A 22299-nucleotide genomic window follows, 5' to 3' on the forward strand; every position below is an offset into this window, starting at 1 on the left:
AGCCATATTTACTTGGTTTGTTGGAAAATAATTAATTATCCATGAAGTGCAAAATATCAAGCAATTTTATTTTTGTTTCCTTTTTTTTATTTCGGTAGTACTGCTTCATCCTTACTTCTGGAAGAAGACTTAGCCAGTGTCATCAGTTTTCTGGTCACATCTAGGGAATAAAGCTTTTGTGGTTACTTTCTGTCACCGTGCATAGCCTCGATTTAGAGATTAGAGTATCTGGACATATATAATAATGAAAACTTCCAACTTGCATGAAGTCAGGCCTCACTGATTTTTTATTAGGATGATTTTAAAATCTTCTGTTGTGATGAAGTGGAATGACTCAAAGTTAGGCGTTTGGCTTTTGTTCTGAGATGACCTGGGATTAAATGTGCCGGCCGCCCTAGACGTCACTGGTAGCTCCTGCTCTGGATAGCTTTGCTGCTGAGCAAGCCAAGACGGTTTTCCTTTAAGTCTTTGCCTCTTAAGCAGCTGAGGAGATGACCGGGTGAGAGTGGGGCTACATTCTAAATGGTGGAACTGGAGTTTTGCTACATGGAAACGAATCTATTCCTAAAGGGGTCGATCCTATGAACTTCGCATCATTAGTATGCAAGGTGGCGATAAGCCACGCTTCACACACACAGCCATGCCAACCTCGCTGGTGTGCCAGGGGAAACAAGCAAGTGTGTAAATTGTGCACGTGTTCTGGAGACGAACATTATAATACCGGATTGGTATGTGGGGCAGGGGAGGTTTGCAGGAAGAGCATTTGCATGTTTACACAAATAAATTGTGGAGTGAATGCAAGGTTTGCTAGGAGCGTTCACACTGCAGCGTTATCCTTGTAGCCCGGCCAACTTGGACGTCCACTCGCCTTTGCTATTTCAAAATGTGAGTTCTGGGCGTACAGAGGAACGTGGCTTCAGCCCCCGGTGGCCCTGCTTCCCTGGGTCAGTTACCTCAGTGATCTAATCCACAACTTCTCCAGCTGCAAAATTGGGATGGTGACTGTCCCATCGGTTGTTCTGAAGAGAAGAAGTAATTTAGAACTTTTTTTTTTTAAATTTTATTTATTTGTTTATTTATTTATGGCTGCGTTGGGTCTTCGCTTCTGTGCGAGGGCTCTCTCTAGTTGCGGCAAGCGGGGCCCACTCTTCATTGCGATGCGCGGGCCTCTCACTATCGCGGCCTCTCTTGTTGCGGAGCACAAGCTCCAGACGCGCAGGCTCAGTAGTTGTGGCTCACGGGCCCAGCTGCTCTGCGGCATGTGGGATCTTCCCAGACCAGGGCTCGAACCCGTGTCCCCCGCATTAGCAGGCAGATTCTCAACCACTGCGCCACCAGGGAAGCCCAGTAATTTAGAACTTTTATGCAGGATGTTTGTGAAACCACTTCAGCGTCCTGTTCTGTGTTGTAACTGGGTAGGTGATTTCCAGCTTGTGATAACTTGCCATGAGGACTGTGATTCCAAAAAGCTGTTGCTAATTCTCTACGGGAACAACCACTGCCTCTGTGGTTCTCATAGCAGGAGAGGAGTATTCTAAGATGTCATGTGATCAACACTTACACATTTTGGCACCGATACCTTCCAGCCATGTCAGGACAAGGCAGGACTATAAATTCCATTTCAGAAAATAGACATTTTTAAGTTAAAAATTTTTAACTTGAAGTCGAACTTCCATGATGAGAAACGGTACCCACCCATAGGTCTAGTGACTTAAGGATACAGAACTTGACTGCCAGTAGAATCAAAGTAATGGCTCTAAACTCCTGATATGTTACTAGGATGATTTTTAAATATTCTGTTATCTCTTGCGATGAAGTGGAGTGACTCAAAGTTGGTGCCTTTTTTTTAGATTCCGGACATATGCCATATGATAAATGATACAAATGAACTTATATACAAAACAGAAATAGACCCATAGACATAGAAAACAAACTTATGATTACCAAAAGGAGAAAGAGGGGGAGGGATAAATTAGGAGTTTTGGATTAACATATACACACCGCTATATATAAAATAGACAAACAACAGGGACCTACTGTATAGCACAGGGAACTATATTCAGTATTTCGTAATAACCTATAAGGGAAAAGGATCTGAAAAAGAATATATATATATATAATAAAACTGAATCACTTCTGTATACCTGAAACTAACACGACATTGTAAATCAACCATACTTTAAAAAAAAGTTAGGTGTTTCGCTTTTATTCTGAGATGACCGAGGATTAAATGTGCCTGCTGCCCTAGATGTCACTGGTAGCTCCTGCTTTGTATTGCTTTTCTGCTAAGTTAGCCAAGACGGTTTTCCTTTTAGTCTTTACCTCGTGAGCAGCTCAGGGGATGACTTGGGTGAGAGTTGGGCTAAGTTGTGAATGGTGGAACTGGAGTTTTGCCACATGGAAAACAAATCTACTCACGAAGGGGTTGATCCTACGAACTTTGCATCATTAGTAACAGGCGCTAACCAACTAGTGGACCCATTCTTCATGCAGGCTTATGCTACAAGTGAACATCTGAAATCCAGATGTTAGTGCATATAGCTGGGTAACTTGCCAGTCACTGACTTATTATTCAAATAATATGAAATAAATTTAGAAGCAGGAGAAAGATGAGTTCTTTAGGAAAATATGCATATAAAATCATATTTCTCTAAAATATCTGTGGATATATCATTCTAGGGAGGGTTTGCTGGAATGTTAACGAGGTGAATTCTGTGTGTAACCAAGTGTGTCAATCTCTTAATGTTTATACCTTAAGTTAGATTGAATCTATTTGTTGTTCTAATGTAGCTGAAAGTACATACAAAACATAAATATATAAATGTCACTGTAGATTGAAGAGCATAATTAAGTTCAAAGATAGAAAAGCAAACTTTTTTCTGAATTTTATCAAAATTTATATTGAATAAGCCCTTTTGACTTTACTATAATCTTGTCTTTGTAATAAAAATGGCAAGGAATCGAGCTACAAAATTCCATGCTACAAAACCTAGAAGTTGTTGTTTTTACTACTTTTAAATTAGTTCTTCTTTTTCCTTTCCTTATAGATTCCTCTTCTTAATTATTATGATTACAAATTCCACCATGTAGTTACTTAATAACCTAGTTTAAATTGAGGGTGATGATAATTTACTTAGAAGTAAAGCCTGTTGCCAAGAAACAGGAATTCCCCCATAGGAAAATTTGAAAAATTCCTCCAAACCCTGATCTCATCATGGTAGTTCCTGAGGCTTCATTTCTAAGCTTCGGTTTGCATTGAGAAGCTCAACTGGGAGAATATTAAAATGATGGCTACGTAATCATTTTAGAGCTTGTTGGCATTAATTCATCCTTTCTAGTTCTCCTGCCCCTTTTACATGTATGTAACCGTGGCAATGATCACATTTCCTGTGGTCATTTATATCTCTGAGTCCCCCTCCTGTAACACCAAATACAGGGCTGAAATTTTAGAGCTAGTCAGTACATGTGTGACTTTGGGGCAAGAAGTGGTAAATCACTGAGATATTATATTTTGTATTTACAAGTATTCAGATTATAGTAGAAAGGAGCACTGGAGAGGGAAATAGGAATTACATGGAAAAGTGCACATTGTCAGGGTCAGAAGGAAAATAATAAATAATTAACCCATAACCCTTTTTTCAAAGAATGATGACATCCACTCGTACCAAATAAAATTACATATGTGTTCTTTTTAAAAGGTCTCTGTGTTTTAGATCCGATACTTTATTAAATGGGTGTCTTTCAACCACTGAATAAACTACATTGCTGTCCCTGCTTTTTTAAGTTAAATGACAAAATATCTCTTCGTTGCAGTTGCATATGGCATGTGCGAGTGGCTACAAGGAAGTGGTATGTCTTCTCCTGGAACATGGCGGGGACCTCAATGTAGGAGATAATCAGTACTGGACCCCACTCCACTTGGCAGCAAAGTATGGCCAGGTAAAATAATGTTCTGGGTTATTTTTAAAGAATTATTTTATGATCAATGCATCATTTCATATTTTGTTTTGTTTTCAGATTATGTACTAACATGTAACTTGACTTTTAATGGAATTGTCTTACTAAACAAATATGTTTGTGGTTGAAAGAAAACATTTACTTTTAGAAGGACACATTCATAACCTACATTCCTAAGAACTCTGCATGTTGCAGTCAGAATCATTGGAGAAATAATCAAAACTTATAAACATTCTTTATAGAATGGACTTAATACTATTTTCTTAATATTATATAGTTCTTATCAGCATACAGTTTCATGAGTCTAGGGTAATTGTGTTTGTTTTCTACAGTTAGTAGATGTAAAGCAAAATTACATTTTATATTTTATTTTTCTCTATAAATTATATTTCATTTTAATGAATGAAGGATGGGTAGCAGAGTTCTTTCTCTGAATTGATGCTTGGCTGTAGCTAATATATCTTGAGTTACTATTGCACAAACTAATTTCTCACTAGATACTAATAAACCATGAAGAAGAAGCAAACTTTAACTTCTAAATAATTTATATGGGTGAATGTGATCCAGCAGTATTCATAATAATTTATTATTATTACAATTGATTTACAAAAAATACATAATATGTTATGTTAGAGAAAGTCTTAGTGGTAATAGTAGGAAATATAACTCAGGTTACATATATATGGAGATTTAAGCTAAACTTGTTGATGTCCAAACATTAGCTTGTGGTAACAATCTCACTCACAGAATTTATAGTAAGTTAAATCCCTTAGATACTAACCAGTGTGCAAAATATCTATCATACAATTTGAGTCATACAGTTGTTGAATAAATTGAAAGCATTTGCATCTCAAGCATCTTAGGAAAAACATATTGCTTGGGAAGGTCTTCCAAACTAATAAGAACATTGTTTGCTTTGATGACATTTCCTGTAGAAAAAAGATTCATTCATTCAGTAAATATGTTTATCAGGCTACTAACAACTCCAAATCTGTGCTTCTAGCAAGTGAGTGTGTGCATAAGTGAATGGTTGGGTTAATGAGGTAAGGCTGGATGTAGCTGAAATCATTGGCCTCAGGAGTCCAAGTTTCCCAGGTCTCACTAGGATCACAGGAGTATCGGGGCATCAGAAGTATACCATCAGGACATTAGTAATCCATCCTAGCACAGCAGCAGCCCGGGATACACTGGGTGAGAAGTTTTGTCATTCGTAAAAAATAAAGAAGTGAACATATAAGCAAGTAGTACTCTTTCCTTGAACACAACTTATTGGCCTGTGCTGACGAGGTGGTAATCAGTAAATTATCAAAATGTGCCCATTGTAGTCAGAGATTGCTTCTGGAAGGAGCTAAATCTGAAAGTGGTAAAATGTAGCAGAACACTACCAAACTTGAATGAATCATTTTACCCAATTTTTCACTTTGACTGATTGGGCTTTTAGATTTTGGACCAGGTATCATTGCAAAGAGGAGCTAATTGTTTCCCTTTAACCACTTTCATAAGAGAATCAACTCAGGGGAAATAGGACTAGATTTAACAAAAATTTTTAAAAAACATACCTTGGACTAAATATGTCGCTTTCTGTTACCAGACATTTAAATGGTTTTTTTCAGGACCCAGTATATGGTTTTTGTTTTATTTAACTGCAGGTCAAATGAAATATTTGGTATGAGTTGATGCATTTTATTTGCTGTTGTATTTTTCAGTTCTGTGATTTCCATTTGGTTCTGTCTTATAACTTCTGTGTCTTTGATGAGGTGTTCTATTTTATCCTTTGTTTCAAGAGAATTTGTAATTGCTTGTTAAAGCATTCTTATGATGGCTGCTTTAAAATCATCATCAAATAATTCCAGCATGATTCATCCTGCTTTTGGTGTAAGTTAATTGTCTTAGTCAAATTATGATTTTCTGATTTTGGTATGACCATGATAAGTGATTTTTAATTGCTTCTTGGACATTTTGGCTATTTTGCTAGGAGAATCTTGGTGCTATATATATCTTCTATTTTAGCAGGCAGTCACCCTGCTTAGGTTTAGCGTTCAGGTTCCAGTCTACCTGAGTGGGAGGTGGATCCAATGACAGTTTAATTTTCAGACCCTTCTAGGTATTATTTTGGTATGATTGGTTTATCTGGTGCCCCTGGAGTTCCTACTGGTTTCTTCTGGTGTCCCAAAAGGGGTAGAAGGCGTTTCCTCGGGCCAGGCTGCCCCACGTCTCTGGGTGGGGTAGGAGAATCTCCACGGGGACAAAAGACTTTCAGGGCTGGAGGCCTCTGGAGTATGCCCCACTCCCCACTTGCAGGTGCCATCCCCTCCCCAGCCACCCTTGTCTCTCTTTGGGGAGGGGCATCTCAGTCTCAGTGGAAAAAGAGTGTCTGCTCTGACAGTGTTAGCAGGGTCATGGTGCTGTATTCACCTGATATTGTCAGGGAGACATGGTTTAAAAGAGGGAGGGGTGCCTCTACCTGGGCCCCCTTCTGTCGCTGGGTTGGACTGGGAAACACTGGGTCCAGGGTTGCCTTCTTCTGTTGGGTGTGAGGACATAGGCTACCCTGCCCGTCCGTGATTTCTCCCTTCTGTGGGTCCTGACTCACTTTTCTCCTTGGACTTTTCAGAGTTCTTCTTGGGTTGCTTGTTATTTCCAGGGTTTATTATAATTAGCAGAGAGGACCAGTAAGAAATCAGTCAAAGCTGGTGTGTTTTTAAACAACTGCTTCTGTTTACAAAAAATACTTATTTATGAAAGACCTGTAAAACTTGATGTAAGGCACATAAGCCCAGTACAACTGCTACTTCCTTCATAAAGCTTCCTGGAACTTTTTGTCACACAAAAGTCATAAGATAGAAGAATCACTGATGGATAAGGTAGAGGCTGAGAGGATATCGGTATTCCACCCCATTACCTGTCACATTCCAAAAATTTCCCAAACTTTGGGTTTTCTGAAACTATGTTTTCAGCCTAGAGAAACATAGTCATGAACTTACATGGGAAATATGATTCAAAAGCTGCACTTACTTTGCAAAATGCGGAGTAATTAAGGTGAATGTTTTTATTACCGTATTCCCGGGGTACCAGCTACATTCCCAACACTTACTATTTATTAATGATTAATGGTAAATTAATGAAGAAACACTTTCCAATTGCTGCATTCTTTTCAAAACCAGCTGCACAATATCTGACCCCAACTTTTAAAAAACATATTTTGGGGGGGTTCCAATTTTGTCTTCTATTTCCCAGACACTCCTCCCACATACACACACACACCATAGGTCATTCTGCGCATCTCGGGGATTCAACCAGCTTTGCTCTGAGGATTTCCATGGCCCGGCACTGGCTCTAGCACCAGCCACCCCTCGCTGGCTGTAGGAGACTAACCAGCCTTGCTGATTCTTCCTCCCTAGAGCCTGGCCCCAGGGTCTTCAATCACTGAGAACCATCAACTTCTGTTAAAAGAGGATTTTTACATAGCTTGGAAGATTGGTGAGAATGATGAAGGCAAATGCATCAGACCATCTGTGCCCATGTGTCCAGGTCAATTGATCCAGCTGCTAGATTCACAGAGACAGATGTCCAACACACAGTTTTCCAGAAACGGCCATTGATAGTATACAGATAAGGCAGATTTAAAAAACAATCTCACCTTTACCCTCTGCTTCTCTAGAAAATGACTTGCCATTAATTGAGTATTTTCTAAATCCTTCAACATTTTAGTGCCAAGGAGAGGGTCTGAAGATCATATGTCTTTTCTATTTTGCTCCATTAAACCTACTCAAATGGGGTCTCCACCAGAACGTAAGCTCCAACACAGCAGAGACTTTACCTGTCTTGCCCAGCATGCTTTCTCGGTGTCCAGCAGAGCAGCTGAAGGGCTTGAATGGACAAATCCATCAGCCAAGAACTAGAAGCAAAGCTTTAACACTGAAAGGTCGAGTGGGGCTTTTCCATTAGAATACGTGACACCAAAACCAGAATACTCTTCCTCGATTTAGACTCAAAAAACAATGAGAGATTTCTGTTAATAGAGGATTTTGAGTAAACTGTATCTTGATTATTTTGTCAAGAAAATACCATATGATGTCTTGAATTGTTTTTAAAAATTGTTCACCCATAAAAATACCGTTTCATATTCATTTTGGAAATGATATTTTAGAAAGAGGTATTATTTGGATATCAATTTATAGGCATGGGAGATTTATAATTCTCTAAAGAAATTTACTGTAAATAAATACACCTCAGTTCAGGGAAAAAAACTTCAGAAATGCTAACATTTTAGAGAGACTAATGGCATTTTTACAGACCTTCATCGCAACTTCAGTTTCTTATAAATATCTTACAAGTATAAATGCCTTTTGGAGAAGGCAGTCCATAATTTATAACAGTATTTATAATTGACATGTATACTGGGATTTATAACTGACATGCATGCATGTTTTAAAACTTGCCTTTATAAATATATTAACTTCTCCAGTGAGAAAAAAAGAGATGCCTGTTCTCGTTTAAAACTAGGAACTGAATAAGTTATGTGAGCAGTAAGTCCTTTGATTTTACAATTTTTTATGAGTTGTACATAAAATAAAATTCGATTCTAGCCTTGTACATATTTTTAGTGTTTATAATAGGATTGGCGATGCTACAACAAAAGATAAGAAAATAATTGTACAAATGCTAAAATCTAAATCTCCTTCCCTTCAAAAGTATCTTGAATCACACAACCTGCATATCTTGATGTTCAAAGGAGTCGTTTGTATTCTTAAATACATTTTACCCAAGTACCTAAGAATTGAGATATATTCAGAGTTTTTATTCTTTAGATATGTCTATTTCCATTGAAAAAAACAAAAAAACACTCCCTGGTACTCCGCTGAGCATCAAATATTGATAAACTCAGTGCTGGATCCTAGGTTCCCTCTCTTCTCAATGTTTACACGTCTTTAGGGAATCTCACACCTGCAACTGCAAATGCTCTACATGATCACGGCCCCCAGAGCCCTTTCTTGTTTTTCTCTCAAGTTCCCGGCCCATGAGGACCACTGCCTGGTGGGTAATCTCTATCAGTCTGCCCTCAAACCCAACTTGTGTACAAAGGGAATTATCTTATCTCTTCTTTTCCCCAGTCTGTTGTCCCTTCTGTGTGTCACCATTTACTCATCACAAACCTGGGCATTATCGTTTTCCTGCCTCTCCCATAACTAAGAAGCCACTGAGCCCACAAACTCCTCCCTAGTGAATAGCTTTGAGCTGTGTGAGTTATAACCACAACCGATTAACCTGTACATCCTCACTGCCTCTGCCTTCACCCAGTGTCTCAGCACCTCTGCCTCTGGGTCAGCCCATCAGCCTCCTAATGGAGTCCTCTCCCCCTCCCCCACTCCATTCTCAACAATGTGGCTACAGCCAGCTTTCTAAATGCAAATGTAATAGAACTATTCGATCCACCATCCTTTCCATTGCTGCTGATATAAAATACCTACTCCATCACACATGAGTCCCCATGGGCCAGGAATTCTGCTGAATTCTACCGCTGTTTTTCTCCTACTCCCTCCACCAGGTTGGAGGATATGGCTATACTGAACTTCTTTCGATTTCTGGAATATGCCACCATGTACATCCTTTTCATGTTCTTTGCTTTTCTTGAAATTGTTGAGTGGTTAAATCTTCCCTGCCCTGCAGGAGTACCCTGAGATGTCAGTTCACTGGCTGTCTTTTCTACCTTCCTGGATCCCAGTGTGATGCCCCCGTCATGCACCCTATGTAGCACCTGTATCCCCCAAACCACATCACTTATCACATGCTGGAATTATCTCTTATATTTGTTCGTATTGACCCTCTAGTTTGTGAGAACTGAGTGCAGGTACAATGTCTATTTCTTTATCTGCACGGGGCTGGCACAGAGCACTCAGTTACTACTCAGCGAATGTCCTGGTTTAGCAGATGCTTGTCTGTCTCAGTGCATCACTGAACACATGTGTGAAGAGACGGTGGGTGAGCACACACCTCGAGACTGGTGGGCCAACAGGAGAAATCCTCAAGGAGATATCCAGGAGTACCTGGGCATGAGCAGGGCGTTGGGGAGGGCTGGACATAGAGATTTGTGATAGATGACTCAAAGAGATCGCGCACGGTGGAGGGGGAGTTCAATGAAGGGCAAAACAGGATGGGCAGCACCATCTTTAATAGTCTAAAGAGTTCATCAGAGGAATCTTTTTATATTTTAGATCTGAAATTTTTCAGATGGCTCTGAGTTAGAGGCATTTACCTATTATGATGTAGAGTATGAACCAATGAGTGTAGGATATGCAAATTCTGAATTCCCAAAGACCTTTAACATAATTTCTCTTTATTAAGTGAAACAATCTCTTTTAGCTTCTCAACTAGGAATTCGACTATCTCTGAATGCTCAAATTTTCTTTTTTTTACTTTTTAAAGAAGTAATTTAAATGACCATCAAGGAATTAATTTTGCTGAATTTATCCAAACCGAAATACAATTGTCCAAAGAATGAGCAAAGTCCATAGCCAGTAACTTGTGTGAGTTTAAATTTCAGCTTAAATATATTTTCTATCAGCCACGCAGGGCCTCCTTTGACACACACAGAGACACCGAATGACACACACACACACACACACAGACACACACACACACACACACACACACACACACACACACAGAGACAGAATGTCAGTCACCTTACCCTCTGATAGTTTTGGTGATTCTAAAGTTCTTGTAATAGTGGAGATGAATCTTTGTTGGGTTCACACTTTACCTACTCACATTGAAGTAATTTACCTAAAGATCTTACCTGAGGTTAAAACAAATGTTGCAGACTACTCTGAAATTGAAATCAGTACTGCCCTGCTTAATTTAGTTCTGGGACATGCCTCACTGATCTCTATCTGGAAGCACGTGGGAAATACTGACTTTAAGAAAAATGGAATTCCCCAAGTGAGAGACTCTTCTTCATTCCACACATGAATGTTTGTTTTACAGGCCTGAAATAAAATGGAAGTACTTTTGTGGTCATAGATTTTCATGTAGGAAACCATTTGCTTTGACCACTTAAATGCTTCCTGCAGTTACAGGGGAAGCTGTGGAGAGAGGTGATTGGTAGAGAGATTTGCCCAAGTTTCTCTTTGGAGTTCTGTAAAGAGTGAATTGAATTTAGAAATGCAAAGTAACTGTTAGATTCTCCTACAGTCGGACATTTTTGTCAGAAAATGAAAGCTTTTAGGTACTGCTGTTTTTTTCAAAATTGTGAAAAACAAGGGCAATCTTATATAATTCTTGGCTTTGCATTTTTTCTTTTCTTTCTGCTTTTCTTCTTCCCTTCATCCTTCCTTTCCTTGCTTTTTCCCTCCCTCCCTCCTGCTTTTTTCTTTTCCTTCTTCCCTCCCTCCATCCTTTCCTCCCTTCTTCCCTTCCTTTCCTATGGTTGAAAAGCAAGCAAATCTCTCGAATTTTTGATACAAAACAAAACTCTTTTCTATACCCATTTTGATGTCCTGGGACCCTGCTCTTTATATTTTGTCTTTCAGATTTCAAGAGAACATCTATGTCTTTAGTAAACTGTATATATTTGGAAATAAAAATAAACCCTAAATATAAGCAGTCTGCTGTAACATGATTTAAGTGTTATTGATATATTTTATGTTCTGTAAAACCAAACACTGATTTGCAGTGGACTTGTGGGAAAGCTAGCAATGGCGCAGACTATTTAAAATCTAATTTTATAGTGAGAACACTAACAAGAGCAATAATTGATGGGCGGGGAGATACTTTGGAGTGTCTGAGCAGAGTGCTTGCATGGATGGAGAATGACTGGCAAATGTCACAGAGGCAACAAAGCCACAGATCAGAAAAGCCCGTCTAATCAATATAATAAACCAAGAAATGGAAAGACAAACTTAGGAAAAGAGAAAGAATAAAAATTCCAAAGGAATCTCCAAAATTAAAAAGAAAAATAGCATTGAAAACATAAAATATACAGGGGTATTTTTTACATAAGGTATGTAAGATTTCTACACTGGAAACTACACAACAATATTATATAAATATAAACAATATAATGAAAAAGTAAAGAAGACCTAAATAGATGAGGTGGTAAAGCCATATTCATGTGTTGAGAGAGTGGCTATCATTAAGATCTTGTTACCGACCCTTTCAACTTGGGCCCCAGCAAGGGTCCTCCTGCCCGGCTTGCTGACACCAATAGAACAGGACCGAGTTGGGTTCAGCAGCAAAGGGAAGCTTTATTCTGTTTTAAAAATTTTATTGAGGTACAGCTGATTTACAGTGTTGTGTTAATTTCTGCTGTACAGCAAGGTGATTCAGTTGTGTATCTATGTATTCTTTTTCATATTCTTTTCCGTTGTGGTTTATTACAGGGTATGGAATCTGGTCCTCTGTGGGGAAGCTTTATTCTTTGATCGGAGACCGGAGAGGTGTGGGTGTGGGTGTGGCTGGTTGTAGGGGTCTCTCGGTGGGAGGGGTTGGAGTTCTGTGCGGGGGCGGGTAGCGCAGGTGCATTCGCTGCTCGCAGCTCCAGGGCCCGGTGCACATTTCTGCACACGGCCCGCCACCGCCGTCGTGGACGAGGTGTGGTGGGCGATGCTTCTGCGCACGGCCCTCGAGCTGAGGTGTCCTGAGTGCAGCCCTTCGGCGCCAGGAGCTCTGGTCTGAAGGGCTGGGTGCGAGGCTTCTGCCCGTGGCTCCCTGTGAGCCCGTGACGCTAGACGAAGCACAGAAGAAGAGGTTAGACGTTGTCTTATCCCCTAGATGCCATCTTATTTCCCCCCCCACCCCGGGACCCCAGTGGGTTTTGCTGAGAATAGTACCCGTGGAAGGCAGAATAGTGGCCCCCAAAGCTGTCCACACCCTGATCGCCGGAACCTGTCAATATGTTACCTGACAAGGCAGAAGAGCTTTGCAGCTGTGGATAAGTTAAAGATCTCGACATGGGAAGGGTTTCCTGGATCTCCAGGTGGGCCCACTGTAATCACTGAGCCCCTAAGAGCAGAGACCCGTTCCTGGCCGAGGGTTGGCGGGAAATGCGACAGTGGGAATGGTCAGAGAGGTGGGACGCTGCTGGTCTGGAGATGAAGAAGGGGCCCCCAGCCAGGGAATGTGGGCGCCTCTGGAGGCTGGAAAAGTCAGGACACAGATGCTCCCTGGGGGCCAGAAGGAAACAGCGCTGCCAACGCCCTGGTTTTAACCCAGGGAGGCCAGTGTCAGACTTCTGACCCGCAGACGCGTAGGATTGTTATTATTTATTGTTTAAACCACTATGTTTGTGGCAATTTTTTATGGCAGCCACATAAAGCTAATATAGCATCTATTTACTTCAAGCAATCCCAGTCAAAATACTATAGCCTTTCTTACAGAAATTGAAAATTCATTCTAAGGTTTATAGGGAAATGCAGAGGACCTGTATAGACAAAATTATCTTGAAAAAAAATTAGATACTTTTTTCAAGAGTATAAGTTTTTTACTTATTTCAAGACTGCCTCAAAAGCAGTTCAATAGGAAAAAATAGTCTTATTAACAAATACTGCTGAGAAACAAAGGATGCTGGACCCAAATTAACCTTAAGCCTTTAGGTGCCATTTACAAAAATTCACTTGAGATGGACCATAGACGTAAAAGTTAAAATTATAAAGTTTTTAGAGGGAAATGTATTATGATATTGTCATGGCCTTTGAGTGGGCAAAGAGTTATTTGAACCTAAAAAGCGCTAACAACTAAAGAAAAAAATATGTATATATGAAAGTTATACATAAACAGAAGTTAAACAAATTTTAAAAATCCTATCCATCAAAAGACATTTTTAAAAAGATGAATAGGCAAGCCATAGAATGGGAGGAATTATTGGTAATACATATATCTGACAAATGTATCTAGAGCATATAGATCATTAATTCAAAGAAAAACACTTCAGTAATAAATGGGCAAAAAAATCTTGAATAGATATTTCACAAAAGAAAATATAAGAATGGAAATAAAGCACACGAGGGGGAGTTCAATATCATTGTCATCAGGGAAATGCAAGTTAAACTATACTGAGCTACTACTTCTTTCCCAGTATAGTAGCTCAATTTTTTTAAATGACAGTATCAAGTGTTAGGGAGGATGTGAATCTAGCAATATGTAAATAGCTGGTCATAAAATTATTAAATAGAATGTGGAACAACAGGAACTCTGGTTGGCAGTGGGAGTGTAAACTTGAACTCTTTGAAAAAAAAATTGGAGCTATCTCATCACTTGAACACGACCAGACCTTTATGCCAGCAATTTCTGTCCTAAGTACATTTATCCTGAAGAAATTCTTGAACGTGTACACTAAGAGATATAAACTAGAATATTTATAGCAACATTATTTGTAAATATAGGTAAATGGTTGCAATGGCTTGAATGTCCACTGAGAGGCAGGTGGATAAATTGTGATGTATTTGTACAATGCAGTTCTGTGCAACCAAACAAACAGATGAAGCTTGGTTAAACCCATCACCTCAAAAATGCAATGTTAATTCATGAAAGCAAAGCACAGAAGAATACGTACACCAGGATTTCATTTCTATAAATGAGACAAACAGATGAAACCAAAGTGATGTGTTGATTAGGGATACTTCTTAAGTAAGGTCTAAGCTTACAAAGAAAACATAGTAATGGTTAACATAAAATTCATGACAGTGGTCAACTCTGGGAAGTAGGAACAGGGATAATTTGGGAAAAGAACACACAAACATACTATGAATGACATTTAAAAAACTTGGGTGCACTGGACTCTTATTTCATTATTTGCTCTTTCAGCAGTACATATCCCTTATACATACGCTTTGTATGTAGGATGTATTTTATAATAAACTTTAAAAAATATATTAATCTCTCATCAAGCTGCTTTATTCTTACAACTTGAGATGAAGTTTTTCTAATTGTCCATTGGACCTTAGGTTCATATTGTCCATGATGCTGTAATGGACGGACAGTAACAAGAGGTGTGACTTTCATGAATTGTTAAATTAAAACAAAACACACTGTAACGTGTGATTCCTCCCATTAGGTGCCCTAAAGTAAACGTGAAAGGCGTTAAGTGAACCTTTTCAAACCTCAACGATTTAACCCACATTTGATGAGTAATTTTTTATTTGAATGTATTAATTGATGAAACAGTTTGAATGTCATTTTTTTAAAAAAAACAAAAACAAAAACAGGAAATGGAGAGAGTAAGAAACATTTAGCATAGTAGGTTATGCTAATGCATTCTCATTCCACTAGTGCCCCTGGAGGTAACAACTGTGGATTATTTACTGATGAATCTTAAGTATCCAGCATAATCTTTCCTATTTCAATTACCTTTAATGTTTCAGGCAAACCTGGTGAGACTTCTTTTGATGCATCAGGCAAATCCACACCTATTGAACTGCAACGAGGAGAAGGCTTCAGGTAGGTTATGAGCATGCTGGATCGCTGAGCAGTTGCTGTCTTCCTCCCATCGTATTGAAGTTGCTGACCCATCACGGACACGGCTACAGAATGAGTCAGCCTCTCCTGAGATGCTCTGTGAAACCCAACCCAGTTCAAGCATGATTCACAAACTCCTGGGCACCGCTGCGTTACCAGCATCTGTCAGAGAGCAGTTAAGTTCATAGGGACTTCATTGCAATGTGCTCTTTGGGCTTTCAATTTCCCGGGCAGTGATTCCTGCAGTGTCACTTACTTTAAAATACATTTTTTCTGTTATTTAACTAGTTTCTCACCATACTAAATACATGCTTGTTCATTAGGGTATTTTTAAATGGTAAGAGTATTTTTTTCTGTGCAGATATTTATACTGCAAGCAATAGAGACTAACATTGTCAACCTAATTTAAAACTTTGAAAATCTTAATGTTACTTATTTTTTAATAAATATCTTTTTGAAATTTTCTAGAATCCTTGTTACCACTCTTTTAAAAAGTGGGTACTACATTAATTTTCTGGTTTTTAAAACTTGACAACAATGTTACTACCTGTAAGTTACTTTTGGTATATTAAAAATAAGAATTCTAAATAACAAAGAGAAAAGTCTTGCATAAGTAACAAAATAATGTAAAAATGTTGAAGGTATTAATTCATCTGAATAACATAAATATACTTATTCTTCTTGTTTTTGTACCTCTACTAACCTGAAAGCACTTCACACCTGAGATTTCTTATTTCATGCACTTCTAGGAGTATAATTACCCGATAAACCTCCCGTTTAAGACAGAATGGGAGAATTGCTCTATTTCTTACTTCATTGGAATTAAGTATCATTGCTTAATATTTATTGATCTTATTTGCCAAAAATAAATTGAAGATTTAACAAACTATAAGATGGCTTAATAGTCTCAAACTTTAGAACCATGCTAATATTAATAATAGGGTAGTGATCTTACTATTATCTACAAAAATTTGCCTAATGGTAAATATTGGAAGAGTACATAGAAATTTGTAGCGTTCTCCTATCTTTTTTCAAAAATATTTTTACTGTACATATAAACCCCATCCTCTGTTAACTCTAGATCTAACAGGAGATCACATTTTTCCAGATCTTATTTCTGGCTCTTTTCCCAGAGAATGGAATATATGATTGACCCTGGATGGCATGGACTCTATCACACTTTGACCTTTTAAGTCTAGTGTCAACTTTCCCAAAACAAGACACTCAAGGCAATTGACAATGACAGTCCCAGAGCCCTGGGAGTGCCTAAGCTGCTGGTCTAGATTCCGCCCTGGCCGCCACAGGCCTAGTGTCTGATGACTCTCTTAGACAATTTTGCCCACGTTGGTCACGCAAAGCCTAGCATCAGTATAATCAGTTCTCCATGCCATGTTGGTCATGAGAGACACAGGGATGGGACCATAGTAGGCTCTCAGTAAACATTTGTTGATTAGTTTCAGGTAGATGCAGGGTATACCAACAAGAAGAAGGAACCACATAAAATGATAGTGCAGGAAACAGTAAACTAGACACCCATATTGGGGCTGAGCACATGAAAATCATCATCAGTGCTATATATCTTAAAAAATTTTTATTGGAATATAGTCGCTTTACTATGTTGTGTTAGTTTCTACTGTACAGCAAAGTGAATCAGCTATACGTATACATATATCCCCTCTTTTTTGGCTTTCCATCCCACTTAGGTCACCACAGAGCACTGAGTAGAGTTCCCTGTGCTATACAGTAGGTTCTCATTAGTTATCTATTTTATACATAGTATCAATAGTGTATGTATGTCAATCCGAATCTCCCAATTCATCCCACCACCGCTTCCCCCTTGGTATCCATACACTTGTTCTCTACGTTTGTGTCTCTATTTCTGCTTTGTAAATGAGATCCTCTATACCAATTTTTTTCAGATTCCACATATATGAGTTAATATACGATAATTGTTTTTCTCTTTCTGACTTATTTCACTCTGTATGACAGTCTCTAGGTCCATCCACGTCTCTACAAATGACCCTTTTTATGGCTGACTAATACTATATTATGTTCTTGTTATTTTGCGCTTCTTGCATTTGAAATGGACACACAAAAAACTATCTGAGGGATAAAAGCAGTTTGAGGTATAGCTGTTACTTGGTATGGACATAACCTCCCAAGAAGAGGACGCTGAGCTGTCTTCTACTCATTACACAGATATGATTTAATCTAAAGCAAATGATGATAAAATCCTGGCGTAAATATCTTCTTGTGGTAGCTGAATTACCTCACCCAGCCCATAAAGCTGCATAACTCAAGTTCATGGACACAAGAGGTCACGCAGTTTAGTCGTGGGGATTGGAAAAGAGTAGCCACAGCCATTAGGTTCTTAGTTGTTATTAATGTGATTTTTCTTCAGGATGTATTGATTTTCAGTTTCAATTGTTAGTAAGCGTAACTTTGATTAATGCACAGCTGTATTGCTGCTCAGATATGTTCGGATGTCACTGTTAACATGTAATTTGTAAGGAAATATAATTATTTTTATTTCAGATTGAAAAGGAAATCCCACCAGATCACAGAGAGAGGCCAGACCCACTGATTTAAAAACACAACCGAGTAGTTATTTGTATAGCTACCCAGTTAGTAGAATGCTTATAGAATGCCTACTACATGTTTTATAAGAGCCCAGTTATTGGGAAGGTATAGCTACTTTCCTCTTCACATTTCCTCCTTTCCACATTCACCAGGATGAAGGAAGACATTCACGGAGAATAAAACGACATTGAGTTCTCTCAAGCTTCGCTTCTCAGTGATTTCACATTTTACCTGTGACCACTCAGTGAATATTATTTTTATATTATGTCATTTTACATTTTTATATCATGTCATTTTATATTATGTCATGTAATTAAATATGCCACTGATGTAACATAAAATAGTCTTTAAAAATGGTGGCACTGCCATTTTATTCCTACCATAAACTTTTAATGTTTTTTGTTTTGCTTCACGTGTTGATAAATTTTAGCATGTTACATATCAGAATTATTGACAGTAAATAGTTTTGTGGGATGTTCCCACTCACTGGTTCTGATCGCCTGGTATTGTTACTCGTAGATGTTGCCGCATCTGAGTTTATTGAGGAAATGCTGCTGAAAGCCGAGTCTGCCTGGGAAGGAAGAATGCAAGAATCTTCCTGTGTTCAGACCTTGGCCCAAGAGGAACCCTATGAAGAGATCATCCCTGACCTTCCAGCCCTTCCCAGCAAGCTGTAAGTGCCTTCTCCCTAGTGATAAAGTCGTAGACCTTGGTCCTTGAGGAGTTAGTTATTCTCCTTTGTCACCCTCTCTAGTCACCAGTCATTTTTCAATCAGTATTAAGTCTGTCTCTCAACCAAAAGTTAGAAGATTGAAGCTGCATATCAACATTTACCAAAAGATACTTGTGGACGATAATGAGTTAGGCATGAAAACCCTCTGATTTTTTAATATTACCATTTCAGTTCTTCCTTCAATTTGTCATCATGAGACCAAAGATACTATTTTAAACACATTCCGTGTTCTAAACTAAACGGATATATAAGGTTTCCAATAACTATCATCATGACTAAATTTCCTCAAGTAGGAAATACAAATATTCATTTCTTCTCTCTTAAGTATAAAACTAATGATTTCTTGTTATCTAAAATATGGCCTAAATACTGACACATGCTATAAAGAAGATGAACCTTGAAAACATTATGCTAAGTGAAGGAAGTCAGACACAAAAGGCCACATAGTGTATGACTGAATTTATATGAAATGTCTGGAATTAGCAAATCCATAGAAACAGAAGGTATATTAGTGGTTGGATGAATGAGGTAAGGGGAAAATGGGAAGTGACTCTGAATGGATATGGGATTTCTTTGGGGGGATGAAGGAAATATTCTGGAAGTAGATGTGATGGTTACACACATCTGTGAATGTGCTAAAAAGCACTGACTTGTACACCTTGAAAGTGTGAATTTTGTGTTATGTAGATTATATCTCAATGAGATAAATAAATACATAAAGAAAAAAACATTTGAGGTCAAAAACCAAAATCTGCTATATCTAAGCAGTGGGACCTTGAGGAAGGTACTTCCTATCTCTGACCCTGTGTCTTGCCTGGTGATGGAGATTATGTCTAACATTGGAGCATTTGAGGGTTCCCTGAATAAAAAGCACCGTCTGGGTTCTGGACCATCTGCGGGTAATCAAACAGTAAAGACGGAGGCCAAATCACACCTGATCAGGGCTGGAGGCTGCCTCAGAGGACGTGCCTGCATGTGGTGGCTGAAAGGGTTTATAAAGTTATCCCATTATTAGGCAGCTTGGCCAAATAAGTCCAAGGCACCTATGAGTCAGATGAGATCTCCCAAGTGAGGGGCCCCCCAGACAAGGCTCGGGACAGACAGGAGGAGGACAAGTTGTGGTCTCTGCAGGGAGGCTCGCTCCGAGAAGGGAGGGGCCGAGGAGACTCGTCCCCAATTCATCCATCAGAGGATTCGCCCCACTCCCCAGGTGTAGCGGCAGGCCCAGAGGCAGCATGACTCGACTTCCCTTCCTAGGAGATGGAAGAGATGCTTCCAATAGGTGCATCACAAGGCCGTGAGCCGAGGGGAAAAGGCTTATTTCAGTGCCTGTCCCATCACTGGCATCAGAAACACATTCAATTTAAAACCTCTCTAGGTAATTCAGAGGCTCAAGTCAGGCATAAATGCACTGACCTCTACTTAATACTAAAATTTATTCATTACTGGGTTTGATTTTTTAACTGTGTGGAAAAGGAGCTTCATTGGTGTGTCAGACGCCATGCTAAGAATTTCATGGATTATCTTAGTCCATTTTCAAAGTCCCATTAAGATTTTCTTACTTTCCCGAGATTACAGAGCTGGGAAGTGACAGGTAAAGATTTATAGCCCAGCAATCAGAGCCCAGATCATCCACACGTACACCACCTTACCCCTCTCCTACTTTCACAGGTGGGAAAAAAATAGTATCACATTTATGTGGGAGAGAAAGTGAGAAAGCCATACGTAGAAACAAAAGTTGGAGTCAAGAATGGTTACCTGATAAGATACATTCCAAGTGGCCTGGAACTAATGATTAGAATGTGTTGACCTTGCCCTTTACATTTTTATATTCCTGATATCACTGGAACGAGAGGAGTAATACAGATACTTACTATGGAAGAATTTTACTTTCCAGATGTTGATATTAAAATCCATACCCAATATGTTCCATTTTACTTTTAAGATTATGTCCTGGGCTTCCATGTAAAGAGACATTAAAATGTAAACAGCGTCAAACTTTGAGTGAAAGCCAAATTCTTTCATAATAAGTTATTTTGGATGAATATTAACTTATCTCTGTGTCTATAGTTTTGGGTTTCTTCTGCTTTAAAAAAATAAAAGAAATCAAAGCAAGCAACCTGCCCAAAAAAGTACTTTTTGCTGTTTTTTATATTTTTGATTGAACAACGTGTTTTAAACTGATTAATCAGTGGCTTATTTGCTCTACGCAGTTAAGTATAATTGTTTTAATAACATTTTTCTCTTGTTGACACTGAGCAAAGCTTTCAAACTTTGAAATAAGTTTATATTGAAATTTGACCTCTTCATTGAAGTCTGCTGTCATCTTTCTTCAGGATAGAATTGAAAATTATATTAAAGAACAACTCAATTATAATGTTAAGGTTTTTTTAACTCTAAAAAAATGACAGGTAGACTTGTTTAGTTTAACAACTAAGCAACTTTGTAAAATTTCTTTTATCACTTATGATTTTATCTTTATAGAATTATTAACAAATGGGAACTGGAGCAAAGGGACGTAATGAAACAACTAGGTACACTTATGTTTTAATGCAGAAAAGCTTAATTTCTATAATCGACTTGCAGACCTCATTTTAGTATAAGAAGGAAAAATGGGGATATTTGAGGTCTCCTCTATAAACAAATCACAGACATTACAAAGGACAACTCTTTCTTTAAAGCTGATAAATGCGTGTATTTTTGGGAAAAAAACAACAACAACCACTTGTTGATTTTATCATAGTATCACAGTGTTGATTGATCTGGGCAACAGTTTACTGAGATATATCAGGACATTTTCAGAAATGCCCTTCTTTTGATAGAGAACATGTATGAAGTAAATCAGAGAATTGCCATGATTGACAGGAAATAGAAATATAGTTTTAAAAAAAGTCTCTTAGGCATTACTTACAAAGCAGCATTTCTTCACAAACCAGTTACATGAGAGTCAGTGGTTATATCCGATGTTTGGGGAGGGTTTGGGTTTCTTCTCTCCTCCTCATTGCTGCAATTTTCTGCAGACTCTTCTTTTTGCCTATCCTCTTTCCTTATTTTGCCCAGGATAGAACAGGGCATATTTATTGATCGGAGAAGCATAGAATTAGCAAGAACCTAAAACACCTTATACTCTCCTCTGTATAATCTATTGTTTCTCTTCGATAAGCTTTCCCACTTTTTATCTCTAGTCCTCATTCTGAAGATTTAACATGTAAAACCTCATCTGAATTACAGTTGCCCATCTTTCTTCATTATTTTTAACCCCGGCTTCCTTTTTTTTTTTTCATTACAAAGTTGACTTGTTTCTTTTATCTTTTCCCTGAACGCATTTTGCTAAAATGTTAAAAAATAATTGAGTGGTTTACTTTCTAATATCTCAGCATACAAGTCAAATTCCCTTTCCATTGTCAACTTACATTCATTGTTCTGCAAGCATTTTGTGCCATAAATCATGATTTAGCCCCAATTGTGCTGCAGGGTTTGTAGCAACTGCCTATCTTTGGCTCAACACTGAATCAATAAGAAATTCCTCTGTTATCGGGTTATCCCACATTTCATGGTTTCTAAGACATCTTCTA

The 22299-nt window shown here is 38.5% G+C and overlaps 1 protein-coding gene across 1 annotated transcript in view; it reads left to right on the forward strand.

The window, feature by feature from the left end:
* The window catches only part of MYO16 (myosin XVI), a 505456-nt gene that overhangs the window by 188718 nt on the left and 294439 nt on the right, over window positions 1-22299 (forward strand). Inside the window, exons 7-9 of the mRNA XM_082366214.1 lie at window positions 3814-3939; window positions 15318-15393; window positions 18511-18664. Of these exons, the coding sequence (XP_082222340.1) occupies window positions 3814-3939; window positions 15318-15393; window positions 18511-18664 (356 nt within the window). The remainder of the gene's footprint in view (window positions 1-3813; window positions 3940-15317; window positions 15394-18510; window positions 18665-22299) is intronic.

The sequence above is a fragment of the Balaenoptera borealis genome (assembly GCF_965194805.1).
Source record: "Balaenoptera borealis genome assembly, chromosome: 18".
Taxonomy (NCBI): domain Eukaryota; kingdom Metazoa; phylum Chordata; class Mammalia; order Artiodactyla; family Balaenopteridae; genus Balaenoptera; species Balaenoptera borealis.